This window comes from Myotis yumanensis, unplaced genomic scaffold (assembly GCF_028538775.1).
Source record: "Myotis yumanensis isolate MYYU_CA2020_CCGP unplaced genomic scaffold, mMyoYum1.0.hap1 SCAF_5, whole genome shotgun sequence".
Lineage (NCBI taxonomy): Eukaryota > Metazoa > Chordata > Mammalia > Chiroptera > Vespertilionidae > Myotis > Myotis yumanensis.
In genome coordinates, this window is record NW_027223756.1 from 33,260,193 (window position 1) to 33,277,321 (window position 17,129).

The window sequence follows — 17,129 nt, forward strand, 5'->3', positions numbered from 1 at the left end:
TCAATACTGTATTATTAATACAATTACCTCGGTTGGTATGCCTTATATATGTGACTTAGATATAATGAAAAATACCTCAGGCTCAAATTTAAATCATTTTGTATTTAAGCACTGATTTTACAAAATGTGGTAGAAAGGAGAACTAAATTTTCAGCTTAATTTGTTCATGTAAATCACCCTCAAAGTACATTACACCTAAGATGTGTATACGATTTTACAAGCATTTTGAAAGAAATCACAAAGAAGCAGCTGCTTTTTCAATAAACTTGGCCAGTTTCACGTCTCTTTTAGTCAGTTGACCACAGTCATGCGAGGTGAGAGTTATCTGGACCTAAGAAAGAAAGAAGCAGTTTTTAAAACCCTGACCTGCGATTCGTGGTATACTGCTTTCGTGGTTCAAAAATCAATCTATTATGCAACATTCATATTTAAGAACTGGTCAGAGTAAATTATTTAGAAAACATGAATAAATAGGACATTTCCAAAACCCAGTAAACTCCAGGGGCACAGTCAGCTTCAGGCTGGCCCCAGCAGCTGCCCAGGGATGAAAAGGTTCTCTCATACGAAGGGCAATTCAGCTGCCAGAATCTCAAATTTTGTCTCTTGAAAAAAAAGAGAGAGAGAGAGAGAGAGAGAGAGACTGAGATTTCATTTGAACTCCCATTACTTTAATTATACCCACTATTTTCAGGACGTTGAGAAAAACCAAGCTATCAAAGGTAATATCTTTGCAACATTAAAAAGGCCCATTTCCAAATTAGGAAAGTGAGGTGGGTGTGGGATGAAAGAATAGACTCTTGCTTCTTTGCAAATCAATTAAAAGACAAAAGCAAAGTTATGGGCAAGGAGAGGCAACTGTGAAAGAAAAGTTTATCCTGATACCTACATGCTCTGAATTATTCCAATAAATCACAAAAATATGAAATTTTCTCTTTATTCAAAGAGGACTTTCAAAGAGAAAAAAGAACCCTAGAAAAAACTAGATAAATTCTAAATGGTATGACCATAGGCAAGGACACTTTTTGAGGGGTATTCTTCTCACTATGCCCCTTTAAAATTAATTTATGAAATCTTTTCAGTCTGCTGTTTGTCTTAAGAAGGTCAGTTCCCACTGCAGAAACAGCATTTAATAAAGTTATTATTTAAAGAACAGCTTTTGAGCAAATTTACCTCGAGATATTTACTTCCGATTTTTTCAATAATTTATCTTAATAGGGTATAACATTTTATCTGCATGGCTGATATTCAAGTTTAATTCGGGAGCCTAATATGGCCCAACTTTCATATTAGTTTCAACAGAAGACAAACATGAAAATAAAGGGCTTAGTCACGGTTCTCTTGAGCAGATCTGAAAATTTGTTACTAAATTGCAATAATACACAGGGGTTCTGAGAAAAAAAAAAAAAAAGAATACTTTCCTAAACACAATGACATTTAGCTGTACAGGATGACAAGGAAGAAAGAGATTTCCTAAACTCCATAATTCAGGTGATCCCAAAATAAGGCAATTTCATTACCTTGTTATAGGAATTGAACCATTCCGGGTGATGATTCATCTTCTCTGCTTGTAGAGCAACTCGAGACATAAAGCCAAAGGCCTGCATAAGATGAAGTCGAAAGTGATTACTGGCACTGCCCTCTGCCCTGGACCTGAGAGAGACCCCAGAGCAATCCAACCAGATAAAGACACGGCTAGGGTCCTGAGGGAAGCCTGGAGAAACCAAATATGAAAGGGACTGCTCTCCGCAGAGCTGGGTAACGGTGTAGCAGGACCATGACCTGCTGCTCGATGGTGAAAACAATCAGGCTCAAATAAACAAAGCAGGAAATTGGTCTCACCCAGTGACCTGTCTGGACTGTTTAATTGTCCTCAGGACTAGACTCTCCAAAATAGCCCGGGAATAATTTCCCTTTAACCAGTGCCCTGGACCCCAACTCTTAGGAGCCACTTTTCTGGCAGCACTGCTCTTCTGTTTTTAGTGACTGGGCTGTTAACAAGGTATCAACCTCAGGACTATGGAAGAATGTCTTTTGAGTGTGTCTTAAACCCAAAGCACTGACAGAAATGAACAACTTCCCTATTCTGTCTCTCAGGCAGGTCAGGAGGGGGTGAAACTCTTTTTATTGACATCCAGAATGAAACAAAAGTTTGGCTTGCCTGCTAGGGTCTTCTTGCCGCTGCCCAGCATTGGCAATTCAAGCAGAAAGTGCCCCAGCTTTTGGCAGAGCCCACAGGTGGAGGGCTCTGTCTTCATACCACAGGGAAAGTGCAAACTTAATTTTAAAAAGCAGAAGGCAGCCCGGGCCAGCATGGCTCAGTGGTTGAGCAACGACCTATGAACCAGAAGGTCATGGTTCAACTCCCAGATAGAGCACATGCCTGAGTTGTGGACTTGATCCCCAGTGTGGGGCGTGTGGAGGCAGCCAATCAATGATTCTCTCTCATCATTGATGTTTCTATCCCTCTTTCTTTATTCCCTCCTCTCTAAAATCAATGAAAAAATATACATATATTTTTTAAAAAAGCAGAATGCAAATTTGTCCTGAGAGGGGGAAAAACTTTTTTTCCTGCTTTCAAATTTTTATGAGGTGAATTGCAAACAATAGGAGAGTCTGTCTCTATTGTGCCCAGAAGGCAAAAATACTTGGTAAGACTCAGGTAAGGTCACATTAATCACTAAGGTACAGTGGAATTCACAGAGCAGTCCCCATTACAGCCACAGAAATAAATATTTAACTTCATTACCCCATCCAGAAAAACCAATCTGATGTTAGTTGCGCTGTTTTTGGATCACCAAAAGACAAAAGAGCGCATTTCCAAGTTAAAAGTGAGAAATATGGAAGATGCCATTTTAAATAATTTCATTCATAATAGTTCCTATCTCAGAAGTCACTTTATTCAGGATAAATTTCCATTTTGACATTTAAGGCCTAAAGGAAGGAAATTCAAGCAAAATCCACTTAACCAAGTATGGAATTATCAGTGGGAAAGCACTATTCCCTCTCTACCCCTTCTCATTGCAACAGTTCTCCCCACCCCATGCACAGTTTCGCTTTCCATGGTTTCAATTACAGCGGTCAACCACGGTCTGAAAATATTAAATGGAAAACTACAGAAATAAACAATTCATAAGTTTTAAATTGTGCACTGTTCTCAGTAGTGTGATGAAACCTTGCATTGTCCCCCTCATCCTGCCCAGGACATGAATCATTCCTTTGTCCAGCATATCCACACTGTATACACTACCCGCCCATTAGTCACTTAGTAGCTGTCTCGGTTATCACACAGGTCATCAAAGAGAAAGAGACCACAGTCACATAACTTTTATTACAATATACTAGAGGCCTGGTACACAAAATTCGTGCATGGGTAGGGTCCCTAAAGGCCAATCTGTGAGGCGACAGCAGGCACCCGCCTTGGCCAGCCTGGCACTGCCTGCTTGCCGGCCCCGCCCCCCCACCACTGCTGCCGGTGACCTCCCTCTGCGAGGTGACCAGTGGGGCGATCACGGACCCCCACTGGCACCCACCTTGGCTGGCCTGGCACCTGTGGGCTGGGGGGAGCTCCTACATTGAGCATCTGCCCCTTGGTGGTCAGTGCACATCATAGCAACCGGTTGTTCTGCCAGTCGTTCTGCCATTCAGTCAATTTGCATATTAGGCTCTTATTATATAGGATTGTTATAATTGTTCTATTTTATTATTAGTTATTGCTGTTAATCTCTTACTGTGCCTAATTTATAAATTAAACTTTATCAGAGGTATGATGTATAGGAAAAAACATTATATATATATATATGGTTCAGTACTATCTACAGTTTTAGGCATCCATAGAGGTCCTGGAATGTATTGTCCACAAATAAAGAAGAATACTGTAATCTGATTTTCTAGACTATGTGAGGGGAAGGGACAAGTCAAATGTGAAAGTCAGTTTTAATTATTCAAACACAGAGTTAACTTGTATTAAATGATGCATGAGAATTTTTACTGTTTGTCTATAATGCCTTATTCTTGTTTAGCTTTAGAATACTTACAAGATTAACCACCTCTGAGAGATAGTAATATAGTCATTAAGGATATGTGCTTTTGAGCTAGTGAGTTCTGGATTCAAATCCCAACTCTACTACTTAACTGCCATACAATTTACCTCTAAGCCCTAGTTTTCTCATCAGTAAAATGGGGATAATAATAAAAAGCTCATGTTATCTGAGTGGGGGGGGAATAGGGGGGGAATGTGGGGATAAGGACACATATGTAATAACTTAATCAATAAAACAATTAAATTTTTTAAAAAGTTCATGTTATCATTCTAACAAAAAATAAGACAGGGGATATCAATGCACTTGGCACAGCACTAGGCACAGAGTAAAAGGTCAATAATGGCACATACTGCTACCACTGCTGCTTCTGGCCGAACTTAACAAAACATAATGATGGATGACAAGCCTTCCCAAGCCCTGAGAATCTAAGATTCCAGTTGCTGTCTCCCAGAAGAATAGCCCTTTCCTTTTTCCATGTGCAAGGACTAGAGATTGATACACATATACCTGACAATAGATAATATACTGTAGGGTAACACTATGATGAACATTTACTGGGAGAGAAACCAAGATGGCGGCATAGGTAAACACCGGAAATTGCTGCCTCGCACAACCACTTCAAAAATACAACTAAAAGACAAAACGGACATCATCCAGAACCACAGGAAGGCTGGCTGAGTGGAAATTCTACAACTAGAAGGAAAGAGAAAAGCATACTGAGACTCAGAGGAGGTGCAGAAGTAAAGTGCAGAGGTACGGAGACGCACGCCGAAAGGGCTGGCAACTGAGGATGCGGCGCACATGGAAAGGGCTGGCAGCTGAGGACACTGTTGCCTTTTTCAATCGGGAGGGAGTCTCAAGCTCCCGACTGCTCTGAACTCCAGTTCCAGGTGAGTCTCTGGGGACCCAGACTCATACGGGGAGAAACTGGTCTGTCTGGCATCGGGCAGAACTCGAGGGCGGCTTTCTCTCAGAGGTGCTTGCAGCGATTACCGGGACACTGAGACCCGGGTCCTCTTAGGGTAGGACTGGGGAGCAGCCATAGCTGCTTGCTCTGCTCTGTTGATCCCCTGAGACCCCGCCCCACCCAAGCTGTGCACAGAGGCTTTTGCATATGATAGGCCTGGCCCTTTGCAACCTGAAAATTACCTAAGAAACTGCAGCTGGGTCAGAGAGACCCAGAACACCCAAAAGAAGGCCCAAGGCCCCACAGCAGCTTGCATTGCTTCACAGCTGGGCCTCATCTGGGCACCTCCAAACCCCAAACAAAGAAGAGGAATCTCTCCATAGCTCCTGCTGGGTAGCCTCAGGCAGAGGCTAAATTAGCACCTCCTTAGAGATCCAAGAGCCAGTGTACCCAGTGGTCAGAGTGGGACCATCCAGATTATAACTCCTCAGATCCATAAGGGACACACTCAGGGGGCAGACTCAGTGAGCACCAAAGCCCCACTGAAGCAAGTCCTGCCCCAGAAGGGTGTCTCCAGCTCAGAAGTTCTCCCACTGCAGACACAGCTGATTCTCACAGCCAATTGGCCTGGAGGTCAATTCCTCCCAGTGATACCTACAACAATCAAGACTTAACTACAACAAGGCTGTGCACAAAGCCCACAAAGGGGTGCACCAAGAGTGTCCACCTCAGGTAATTGGGGAGGCTGAGCCACTGGGCCCTGTAGGACACCTAACACAGAAAGCCACTCTATCAACACAGGGAAGCATAAAAAAATGCGGAGACAAAGAAACAAGTCACAAATGACAGAAATGGAGGACAGCAAACTACTGGATATAGAGTTCAAAACCACACTTTTAAGGTTTTTCAAGAATTTTCTAGAAACCGCCAATAAATTTAGTGAGACCCTCAAGAAATCTAGTGAGACCGCCGATAAATGTAGTGAGACCCTCAAGAAATCTAGTGAGACCCTCAAGGTTATGAAAAAGGAGCAACTAAAAATTAAGCATACATTGACTGAAATAAAGGATATTATGCAGAGTTCCAACAGCAGACTAGAGGATCACAAGAATCAAGTCAAAGATTTGAAATACGAAGAAGCAAAAAACACCCAACCGGAAAAACAAAAAGAAAAAAGAATCCAAAAATATGAAGATAGTGTAAGGAGCCTCTGAGACAACTTCAAGCGTACCAACATCCGAATTATGGGGGTGCCAGAAGAAGAGAGAGAGCAAGATATTGAAAACCTATTTGAAGAAATAATGACAGAAAACTTCCCCTACCTGGTAAAAGAAATAGACTTACAAGTCCAGGAAGCACAGAGAACCCCAAACAAAAGGAATCTAAAGAGGACCACACCAAGACACATCATCATTAAAATGCCAAGGGCAAAAGACAAAGAGAATCCTAAAAGCAGCAAGAGAAAAACACTCAGTTACCTACAAGAGAGTACCCATAAGATTGTCAGCTGATTTCTCAACAGAAACTATGCAGGCCAGAAGGGAGTGGCAAGAAATATTCAGTGATGAATAGCAAGAACCTACAACCTAGATTACTCAACCCAGCAAAGCTATCATTCAGAATTGAAGGTCAGATAAAGAGCTTCACAGATAAGAAAAAGCTAAAGGAGTTCATCACCCCCAACCAGTATTATATGAAATGCTGAAAGGTATTCTTTAAGAAGAGGAAGAAGAAGAAAAAGGTAAAAATACAAATTATGAACAACAAATACACATCTATCAACAAGTGAATCTAAAAATCAAGTGAATAAATAATCTGATGAACAAAATAAACTGGTGAATATAATAAAATCAGGGGCATAGAAAGGGAGTGGACTGACTATTCTCCGGGTGGGGGGGGGGAGTGTGGGGTGTGGGAAGAGACTGGACAAAAATTGTACACCTATGGATGAGAACAGTGGGTGGTGGGGGTAAGGGCAGAGGGTGCGGTGGGAATCGGGTGGAGGGAAGCTATGGGGGGAAAAAAGAGGAACAACTGTAATAATCTGAACAATAAAGATTTAATTAAAAAAATAAAATAAAATAAATAGAAAAATAAAAAAAAACATTTACTGGGGAAAACAGCTTAATGACAACAAGTGAGATGGACAGTCAGTCACTGCGCAACTCCTTAAACCCCTGTAGCCACAGTTTCTTTGAACCATGTTATCCTAAAAGGTCCAAAGTGATACTTAGAATCCCTTACCATTTCCCAAGAGCCCAATGGATCAAATGGATGATTTTAACATGGTCAGAAGTGCTCCTCAAATCTTGGACTACAAGTAAGCATACTAGCAAAATCTATTTCATCACAGATATGACTTAAAACAGAACATCCATATACAATGTAAAAAGGGAGGCTTATCTAAAGACCCTCTAACTTTGTATTTTCCTAAGCTTTATATAATTCCCTCAACCATCATCTAATATTTGCATTTAATAAAATATCACAAAACCATTTACACAAGATTTACTCCTAATAAACCATTTACACAAGATTTACTCCTAATTCTTGCTTAGGGAAAGAACACAAACTACTCTTGGAACTAGGAGGCTATTCCATAACTCTTCTTCCATATAACGAAACCAAATAATCCCCAAAATATTTATTTTAAATCCACAAATTAAAAACATCCTGAACAATACACATCCAAATTAAAGAATTTCTGTAAAAAAATGAGTGGGTAGGAGAGGAGAAAAGCAAAACCTCATAGGAGAATTCTGATTATCTGAAACATAATAAAGAAAGAATATGACTCAACAGCAAGCTTAGCAGATGGTGAACAGCATCTGTCCCTTCTTGCTAAGATTTTTTACAGTCCTCGTCGCTACTTATTACCAGGATGCCAGTTGGAATCTAAAGGCCCTGAACTAGCTAAAAGTACAGGCTCTCTAAAACCATTCCATAAAGTTCTAATCACTATGTTATACACCTGAAACTAATATAATATTGTATATCAACTGTAATCAAAAAATGAAAAATTATTTTTTTAAAAAGAAGCTGAAAACAGCCCAAGGCAGAACAGACATCACTAACTATCCAGTAAGAATTTACAGAACAGGACTGAAAAAATGGGCAAAATAAAGTAGAAATCAGTAACAGTTTATAAGAATTCAAAAATCTAGAAAACAAAGTAGATTTAATATATAGACAATTATTATCAATAAGAGAACCAAAATTCCCAGAAAAATTAGAAATGTAAGTCAAGAAAATTTTCCAGAAATAAGGGATTTTAATCTATAGATGGTAAGAATTCAACCAGTATATACAACCATTAAAGAAGAAGAAAAAAATCCTTTGAAGAAAAAAAAAAAGATCAATTAACCTCTAAGGATAAAAAGAATCTGATTGACTTCAACCTTCCACACAGTAACTTCAAAATAGAAGTCAGATGAGCAATGCTTATCAAGATTTTAGGAAACGAAAGTGCAAAAAAATATTTATACCTAGCTAAATTGAAGTGTTCAAAATTAATGCAAGAGACATAAAATTTTTAATGCAGTAATTCAGGGAATAATTCCCACTCATCCTTCTTGAGGAAACTTTTATTTAAAAAGGGTGAAATATAAGTAACTAAGAGATGAATAGAGAAACCATACCAAAGGTATTGGCAGTGGGCAATAAATTCACTCAGCTCTAGAAATATATTTAAAACAATTGTGGGAGTTATAGACACAGAATAAAATGCAAGTTATAAACTATTAAAAGGGTTGAAGGAAAAAGGAGAAGAAATAGGATAGATGAAAGTTTTAAAAATCTTGAAAGCTGAGATCAATTGTTACAGACGTATGTATATTTAAAGGTATAATATATAAGTACTAAAAATAATATGAACTAAAATTATCTGGTGAAGGGAAACTAGAAGTATAATTCTGATACTGCTTAGTGGGAGACCACTATATAAAGAAATGTTATCTAAATACCATCTAAAGAAATAGAGGACTAAATTTGCCATGTAAAATTACAGGTATAATAGTATCCACTAGATTCTAGAAGAACCAAAACAAAAATAAAAACATTCACAATTAAGTAAAGAAAAACATAATTAAAATGAAGTAAAGAAAACACAATTCATATTATGATTTAAATTATGGGAGGAAAAAGTTTATTGGTTTTATAAGACCAAACATCTTTCCAATCAATAAACTAAAAAACCTAAATCCAACCAATTAAAAGAAAACTTTACAATGCATCTCAAAGCAAACCTCAACCAGTGAAAATAAAAGGACACAGGAAAATGTGGAAAAAAATGTTTTAAGAAATCATAAAGGTAATTTATAGTTATAAAGTATATCTACAATGAAGATTGAATAATTGTGAATATGTATACTACAAATAGCATCAAAAATCAAGAGGCAGGCCCTGGTCAGTATGGTTCAGTTGTTTGGAGCATCCTCCTGTACAGCAAAAGGTGAAGAGTTCAATTCCTAGGCAGGGCCTGGACCAGGTTACAGGTTCTATCCTTGGTCCAGGCACGTGTGAAAGGCAACCAATAGATGCTTCCTCTCTCTGAGATTAATAAAATAATAATAACAAATAAAAATAAAGTACAGCAGTTCTTTTTCTTTAAAAATTCAATGAGGCAGAAATTACAGAAATATAGGATAAATAGAAACATGTGTAGTTTAGATACTTTAATTCACATCTCTTAATCCATGGCAGATTAAGCAAACAAAAGTAAGGATATGGACTACTTAAACACATAGTTTAAAAGGTAGAACTAATTGATATATTTTAAATTCTAAAAATTAAGAATATAGCTTTTATTTATTTTTACATCATCTGTCCGTCATCCTTCCATACAGTAACTTCAAAATAGAAGTAAGATGAGCAATGCTTATCAAGATTTTAGGAAACTTTATTCAGTACTAGAAGCCCAGTGCACAAAATGTATGCACTCAGGTGCTGGGGGGAGGGTCTCTCAGCCCAGCCTGCGCCCTCTCACAGCCTGGGACCCCTCGGGGGATGTCCACCTGCTGGCTTAGGCCTGCTCCCCAGGGGACCAGGACTAAGCTGGCAGTGAGACATCCCTCTGGCAGCCCGGGAGCCCTTGGGGAGATGTCCACCTGCCAGCTTAGGCCCACTCCCCAGGGGATCAGGCCTAAGCTGGCAGTCAGACATCCCTCTGGCAGCCTGGGAGCCCTCAGGGGATGTCCACCTGCCAGCTTAGGCCCAGTCCCCGGGGAGCAGGCCTAAGCTGTAGTTGGACATCCTTAGCGCTGCTGAGGAGGCAGGAGAGGCTCCCGCTACTGCCGCTGTGCTTGCATCTGTCAGCCTGGCTTGTGGCTGAGCGAAGCTCCCCCTGTGAAAGCGCACTGACCACCAGGGGGCAGCTCCTGCATTGAGTGTCTGCCCCCTGGTGGTCAGTGCACGTCATAGCAACTGGTCATTCCTGGTCGTTTCGTCGTTGGAGTCAATTTGCATATTACCCTTTTATTATATAGAATTATGTAATAATTGTCATGTTACTTAACAAGTAATTATTTTCATACTATACTTTCATACTTAACAAGTAATTATTTTCATACTGATTTTAAAGATTTTTCGCTTCATTATATACTCTCTCTCGCTCTTATTTTTAATCCTTACCTGAGGACATGCTTATTGATTTTAGAAAGAGGGAAAGGGGGAGAGAAACATCAATGTGAGAGACAAACATTGATCAGTTGCCTCCAGCATGTGCCCCAACCGGGTATCAAACCCACAACCTTTCAGAGTACAGGACGATGCTCCAACCAACTGAACCAACCAGCCAGGGCTATATACTTTTCCAATTAAGTATTTTTGTTAATGAGACTTCAGATGAACAAAATGGAATCCAGAATAGCCAGAGAACTGACTTTGCTTGAATTCCAATCACTCAAAAAATGCCCATGTCAACTTGATTGATGATACCAGACAGTGGGAGCACTTCTACTAGTCTGTTCTTTCTTCTCATAACTTGCTACTTTCATATCCTGGAATCAAACTGTTTGTTATGACATTCCAGATAAAATAACCACTGAATGGTGTATTCTTAGTCCTAAAAGGGTTAGATATTTGGTCAAGTGACTACATTTAATTCTGGTAGATTATCTTAGTTACATGGTACATACTTATTGGAGCTCACAAAACAGGCCTATACCTAGTTTGGTGAAGCCTAATTGCTCCTTCCAAAAATTTGCCAGCAGTTTGATCAGCAAGTCACTAGCATTGTGCACCATCATCATCCTTTCCTTTTCAACTTCATTGAGTAATTAGCAAATTCTTTGAAGGATTCAGAGTACTGAAAACTGAAAGTCTAAGAAAAGGGTATATGATCATGGGTAGGTACTGGTGAGAACCCTCTTCCAGATTGCATACAGCCAACTTCTTGTTATATCCCCACCTGACAGAAAGAAAGAATATAGCTTTTAAAATATCCATCAAATATCCATATGATGGATAATATCCATCTATAGAACGTGAACATATATTAGCCCACACAAAAAAATCGCAATAAATTCCAAAAAGTAGAAATAGTACTGACAACATCTACACTAATAAAAGGGAAACATGCAAACTGGTGTCACTCCTATACGCCCACCAACCAATCAGAGCAACTATGCAAATTAACCCAACAAAGATGGCGGTTAATTTGCATACGCCCGCACGGAGCGAAGACTGAAGGCTCCGGCCAGAGTGAAGACTGAAGACTGAAGACTGAAGACTGAAGACTGAAGAGGCTTGGCTTCTTCGCTGCGGCCACAGCTGAGAAGCCAAGCCTCGTTGCGGCCACAGCAGAGAAGCCAAGCCTTGCTGAGGCCACAGCGGAGAAGCCAAGCCTTGCTGAGGCCACAGCGGAGAAGCCAAGCCTCACTGCAAGCCGGACCAAAGGCCTGGGTCCCTGGTGCCGGAGGAAAACCGGTGCCAGCAGCCAGGGGAAGGAAGGCCTATTGTGCAAATCTTTGTGCAACGGGCTTCTAGTTCAATAATAAAAATATTAACAGTCCTGGCCAGTGTGGCTCAGTTGGTTAGAGCAGTGGTCGGCAAACTCATTAGTCAACAGAGCCAAATATCAACAGTACAACGATTGAAATTTCTTTTGAGAGCCAAATTTTTTAAACTTAACTATATAGGTAGGTACATTGTTATTAACTTAATTAGGGTACTCCTAAGCTGGCCTTTGCTAAAAACTTCCTCAATCTGATTGAGGTACGTTCGCTGAGGTTGACCCCTTCCAACTCTCCCATCCACACTTGTCTTGTATACTTGTTTCAGATAGACGAGTGTGGATGGGAGAGTTGGAAGGGGTTGACCTCAGCGAAAGTACCTCAAAACAATGTACCTCCCCCCCTCTGCGTATCCCGCGGCCCGCCTGCGCCATGTCTCCTGTCGCCCGACCGACCGACACCTCCCACTTCTTCTAACGCCACTTCTTCAAAATAGACTCGCCCAGGCCAAAAACCGACTTCTGCACATGGACCACGAAGTTTCAATCGCACTGTACATGTGCGCCACACGTGGTATTTTGTGGAAGAGCCACACTCAAGGGGCCAAAGAGCCGCATGTGGCTCACAAGCCATGGTTTGCCGACCACTGGGTTAGAGCATCATCCCCTGCACCAAAAGATCATAGGTTCAATTCATGGTCAGGACACATATCCAGGTTGCAGGTTTAATCCCTAGTCAGGGCATGTATAGGAGGCAACTGATCGATGTCTCTTTCTCTTTCTTCTCTCTCTCCCTCTCCCTCTCTCTCTCTCTCTCTCTCTCCCTCTCCCCCCCCCCCCTCTTCCTCAGGGCATGTACAGTAGGCAACTGATCGATGCTTCTTTCTCTCTCTCTCTCTCTCTCTCTCTCTCTTTCTCTCTCTCTCCCTCCCCCTTCCTCTCTCTCTAAAATTAATGAAAAATATATCCTCAGGTGAGGATAAAAAAACAAACAAACTACAACCCAAAAGTTACAAAAAGTACTACATGGAAATTTTTTTAAATCCTTCTTTTAAAAATCTTGAGTCAAAAAAAACAAAAATCTTAAGTCAAAGAAGACATTAAAACTAAAATAAAAATGAATGTAATAAGTACTACATATAGGGATACATCTAAAGCAATAATCAGAGTAAATATTTTAAATACTTAAATACCTTAATGAACACAATTGAATAAAAATAAATATATTGCTCCACCAGTATAAGTCAGTGGTTGAATGTCGACCCATGAATCAGGAGGTCATTGGTTCAATTCCCGGTCAGAGGACATCCCTGGGTTTCTGGCTAGGCCTCAGTCCCCAGTGGGTGGTGGGCAGGAGATGGCTGATTGATGATTCTCACTCATCATTGATGTTTCTATCTCTCTCTCCCTCTCCCGTCCTCTCTCTCTAAAATCAATAAAAACATACTTTTAAAAATATATAAATAAATATACTAAGCACCCAATCAAGAAGGTAAAAAAATAACAACAAAATAAATTTAAGGAGAACAGGAAAGGATATAAATAAAAAGAAAAGTAGATATAAATGAATTAGAAATGAGAAAAATAATAAAACTAATAAATCAAAATGCTGTATCTGAAAAAATTATACAATAGAAAATAGGTTACTCCATCTAAAACAAAATAAAAACAAAGACAATGAGAGAGAGCACAGGTAAACAAAAGAGGAAATGACAACAGGGAAGTAACTACAGATAAAAGAGATTTTAAAACATACAAAAAGTTTTTAGGCAAATACAAAGTTAACTCAAATTTTATAACATAGGTAAAATAGTTCTCTGAGAAATAAAAATTATCAAAACTGACCCCAGAAGAGAAAAATATCTAAACAATTAAACAACTATAAAAGAGAAATGTGTCTAAGAGTAACACCAAAAAGTTAGTTCCCAATCATTTCACAGAGGAATTCTAAAAAACCTTAAATCAAGTTAACTCTAATACTAAACTGTTCCAGAGCACAGAAAAAGAACATTTCCAAATTATTTTTATAAACTATCATAACACCATCTCCAAGTTCCCACAGAGATAGCATATAATAATGAAAATGTAGATTGATCTCATATTTATTAAAATCTTAATAAACAAAACCTAGCAAAACACTGAAAGAACAAAACACCATGAACAAATAGGATTTATTCTGAGAATGCAAGGATGGTTCAATATTAGGTAATATATTGACATAATTTATCATATTAATCAAAAATTCATATGACTTCTGAAAAGATACTTAATAAATTCAATATTTATTATATATTAAAATTTTTAAAAAAAATTTTTTGTTTTAGAGAGAGAGAAGTGCGGGGGGGGGGGGTGGGTGGAGGGAGAGAGAAACATCACTTTGTTGTTCCAGTTATTTATGCATCATTGGTTGCTTCTTATATATGACCTGACCAGAAATTTGAACCCACAACCTTGGTATATCAGGACAACACTCTAACCAACCCAGCCAAGCCCTATACTAAAATTCTTAATGAAATAAGAATATATGAACCCCTCTTTAAATGATTAGAATATATTCTTAATATCATTCTTAATAAGAAAACACTAGAATTCCCATTAAAGTCAAGAATAAAACAAAGAAGTCAAAATAAGTCAACAGAAGTTTTATATAATTAACTAATTAGAAAAAATATTGGAAGAAAACATCCCATTTACAATAGAACCAAAATTTATCTAGGAGTAAACTTAATAAGAAATGTATAAGTTCCAAAGTGTTTTTTTTTTTTAATAATTTTTATTTCTTAAAGTATTACAAAGAGTATTACATATGTCTCCTTTTTCCCCCCCATGACATTCCCCCGGCCCCTACGCCCCGCCCCCCCGCCCCGTGTCTTGTGTCCATTGGTTAATCTTATATGCATGCATATAAGTCCTTCAGTTGGTCTCTTAATCCCCCCCCAACCCTCCCCAGGCTCCCCATTGTAGTTTAACATTCTGTTCAATGTTGCTCTGCTTCTGTATCTACCCCTGTTCATCAGTCCATACTGGTCCCCTTTATTTGTCCCAACCTCACTGGAGTAGTCTCAACCTCACCAGGGCCGTCTGAGCCTCACCAGGGCCGTTTCAACCTCACCGGGGTCGTCCCTACCTCACGGGGGCCGTTTCAACCTCACCGGGGTCGTCCCTACCACACCAGGGCCGTTTCAACCTGACTGGGGTTGTCGCTACCACACCGGGGCCGTTTCAACCTGACCGGGGTTGTCCCTACCACACCGGGGCCGTTACGACGTGACCAAGGTTGTCCCTACCTCACGGGGGCCGTTTCAACCTCACCGGGGTCATCCCTACCACACCGGGGCCGTTTCAACCTGACTGGGGTCGTCCCTACCTCACGGGGGCCGTTTCAACCTGACCGGGGTTGTCCCTACCACGCCGGGGCTGTTTCAACCTGACCGGGGTTGTCCCTACCACACCGGGGCCGTTTCGACCTGACTGGGGTCGTCCCTACCTCACGGGGGCCGTTTCAACCTCACCGGGGTTGTCCCTACCACGCCGGGGCCGTTTAGACCTGACTGGGGTGGTCCCTACCTCACGGGGGCTGTTTCGACCTCACCGGGGTCGTCCCTACCTCACGGGGGCCGTTTCAACCTGACTGGGGTTGTCCCTACCACGCCGGGGCCGTTTCGACCTGACTGGGGTCGTCCCTACCTCACGGGGGCTGTTTCAACCTCACCGGGGTCGTCCCTACCACAACGGGGCCATTTCGACCTGACTGGGGTCGTCCCTACCTCACGGGGGCTGTTTCAACCTCACCGGGGTCGTCCCTACCACACCGGGGCCGTTTCGACCTGACTGGGGTCGTCCCTACCTCACGGGGGCCGTTTCAACCTCACCGGGGTTGTCCCTACCACACCGGGGCTGTTTCAACCTGACCGGGGTTGTCCCTACCACACCGGGGCCGTTTTGACCTGACTGGGGTCGTCCCTACCACACCGGGGCTGTTTCAACCTGACCGGGGTTGTCCCTACCACACCGGGGCCGTTTTGACCTGACTGGGGTCGTCCCTACCACACCGGGGCCGTTTCAACCTGACCGGGGTTGTCCCTACCACGCCGGGGCCGTTTCGACCTGACTGGGGTCGTCCCTACCTCACGGGGGCCGTTTCAACCTCACTGGGGTCGTCCCTACCTCACGGAGGCCGTTTCAACCTGACTGGGGTTGTCCCTACCACGCCGGGGCCGTTTCAACCTGACTGGGGTCGTCCCTACCTCACGGGGGCCGTTTCAACCTCACCGGGGTTGTCCCTACCACACCGGGGCCGTTTCGACCTGACTGGGGTCGTCCCTACCTCACGGGGGCTGTTTCAACCTCGCCGGGGTCGTCCCTACCACACCGGGGCCGTTTCGACCTGACCGGGGTCGTCCCTACCACACCGGGACCGTTTCAACCTCACCGGGGCCATCCCAGCCTTACCGGGGAAACAGGAAGTTTGGCCCTCTGTCCCCTGCCGGCGGCTCCCCACTAGACAAAATCTCCAGGCATTCCTGGTGGTTGCACATCCAGCGCTCCTGCCCTCCACCAAGTGCACAGACTGCCTGTCTGCTGTCCCGCAGCGCCCCACCAGAGACTGGGGCCAGTGGGCATGTTTGTGCGCTTGCTGGTACAGCAGTTCCACAGTGCCGGCCGAGTCAGGCCCAGCCCTGGCCGGCCCCGGACCCGACTCTGCCCCCCGATTGCGTCCCTCCCAGATGCAAGGAGCTGAAATCTGCAGCCTGCTGGGATGGGCTCTGTACTTGGTGCTTCAGCACATCCTACTCAGTCTCAATGCGCTTCTTTCTATGCGAGGAGTTGAAATCTGCAGTTTGTTGGGTTGGGCTCTGTACTTGGTGTCACATCCTACTCAGTCTCAATGTTCTTTCTCTCCTTCCAGTTGTAGAGCTTCCACTGGGCCAACTTTCCCATGGTTCTGTATGATAGGTGTTTGTCTGATATTTGGTAGTTTCGATGTTGTTGTGTGAGGTAGCATGCACAGGTCTCTTCCTTATGCCGCCATCCTGGTTCTCCTGGGTCTGCTTCTTGAGTGTGTCTCTCATGGCTGCGAGCAGTTGAAGTCTGCAGTTGAAGTCTACTTTGTTGGGATAGGCTGCAAAAGCGCAGGTGGGTCTTTTTGTGCACCTGGCACAGCTTGGATGGGGATGTAAATTGATTAAGGCTGAGACTCAGGGAGTCGCCATGGCGGAGCAAATAGCACTGG

The 17,129-nt window shown here is 42.1% G+C and overlaps 1 protein-coding gene across 5 annotated transcripts in view; it reads right to left on the reverse strand.

Moving 5' to 3' along the window:
- Positions 1-82: 82 nt before the first annotated feature.
- Positions 83-17,129, reverse strand: part of PCBD2 (pterin-4 alpha-carbinolamine dehydratase 2) — a 60,646-nt gene continuing 43,599 nt past the window's right edge. For all 5 annotated transcript variants that reach the window (XM_070414967.1, XM_070414969.1, XM_070414968.1 and 2 more), the window contains 2 exons: positions 1,518-1,598; positions 83-331 (listed from right to left, as the gene is read on the reverse strand). In XM_070414967.1, the coding sequence (XP_070271068.1) occupies positions 236-331; positions 1,518-1,598 (177 nt within the window). In that variant the 3' untranslated portion in view covers positions 83-235. The remainder of the gene's footprint in view (positions 332-1,517; positions 1,599-17,129) is intronic.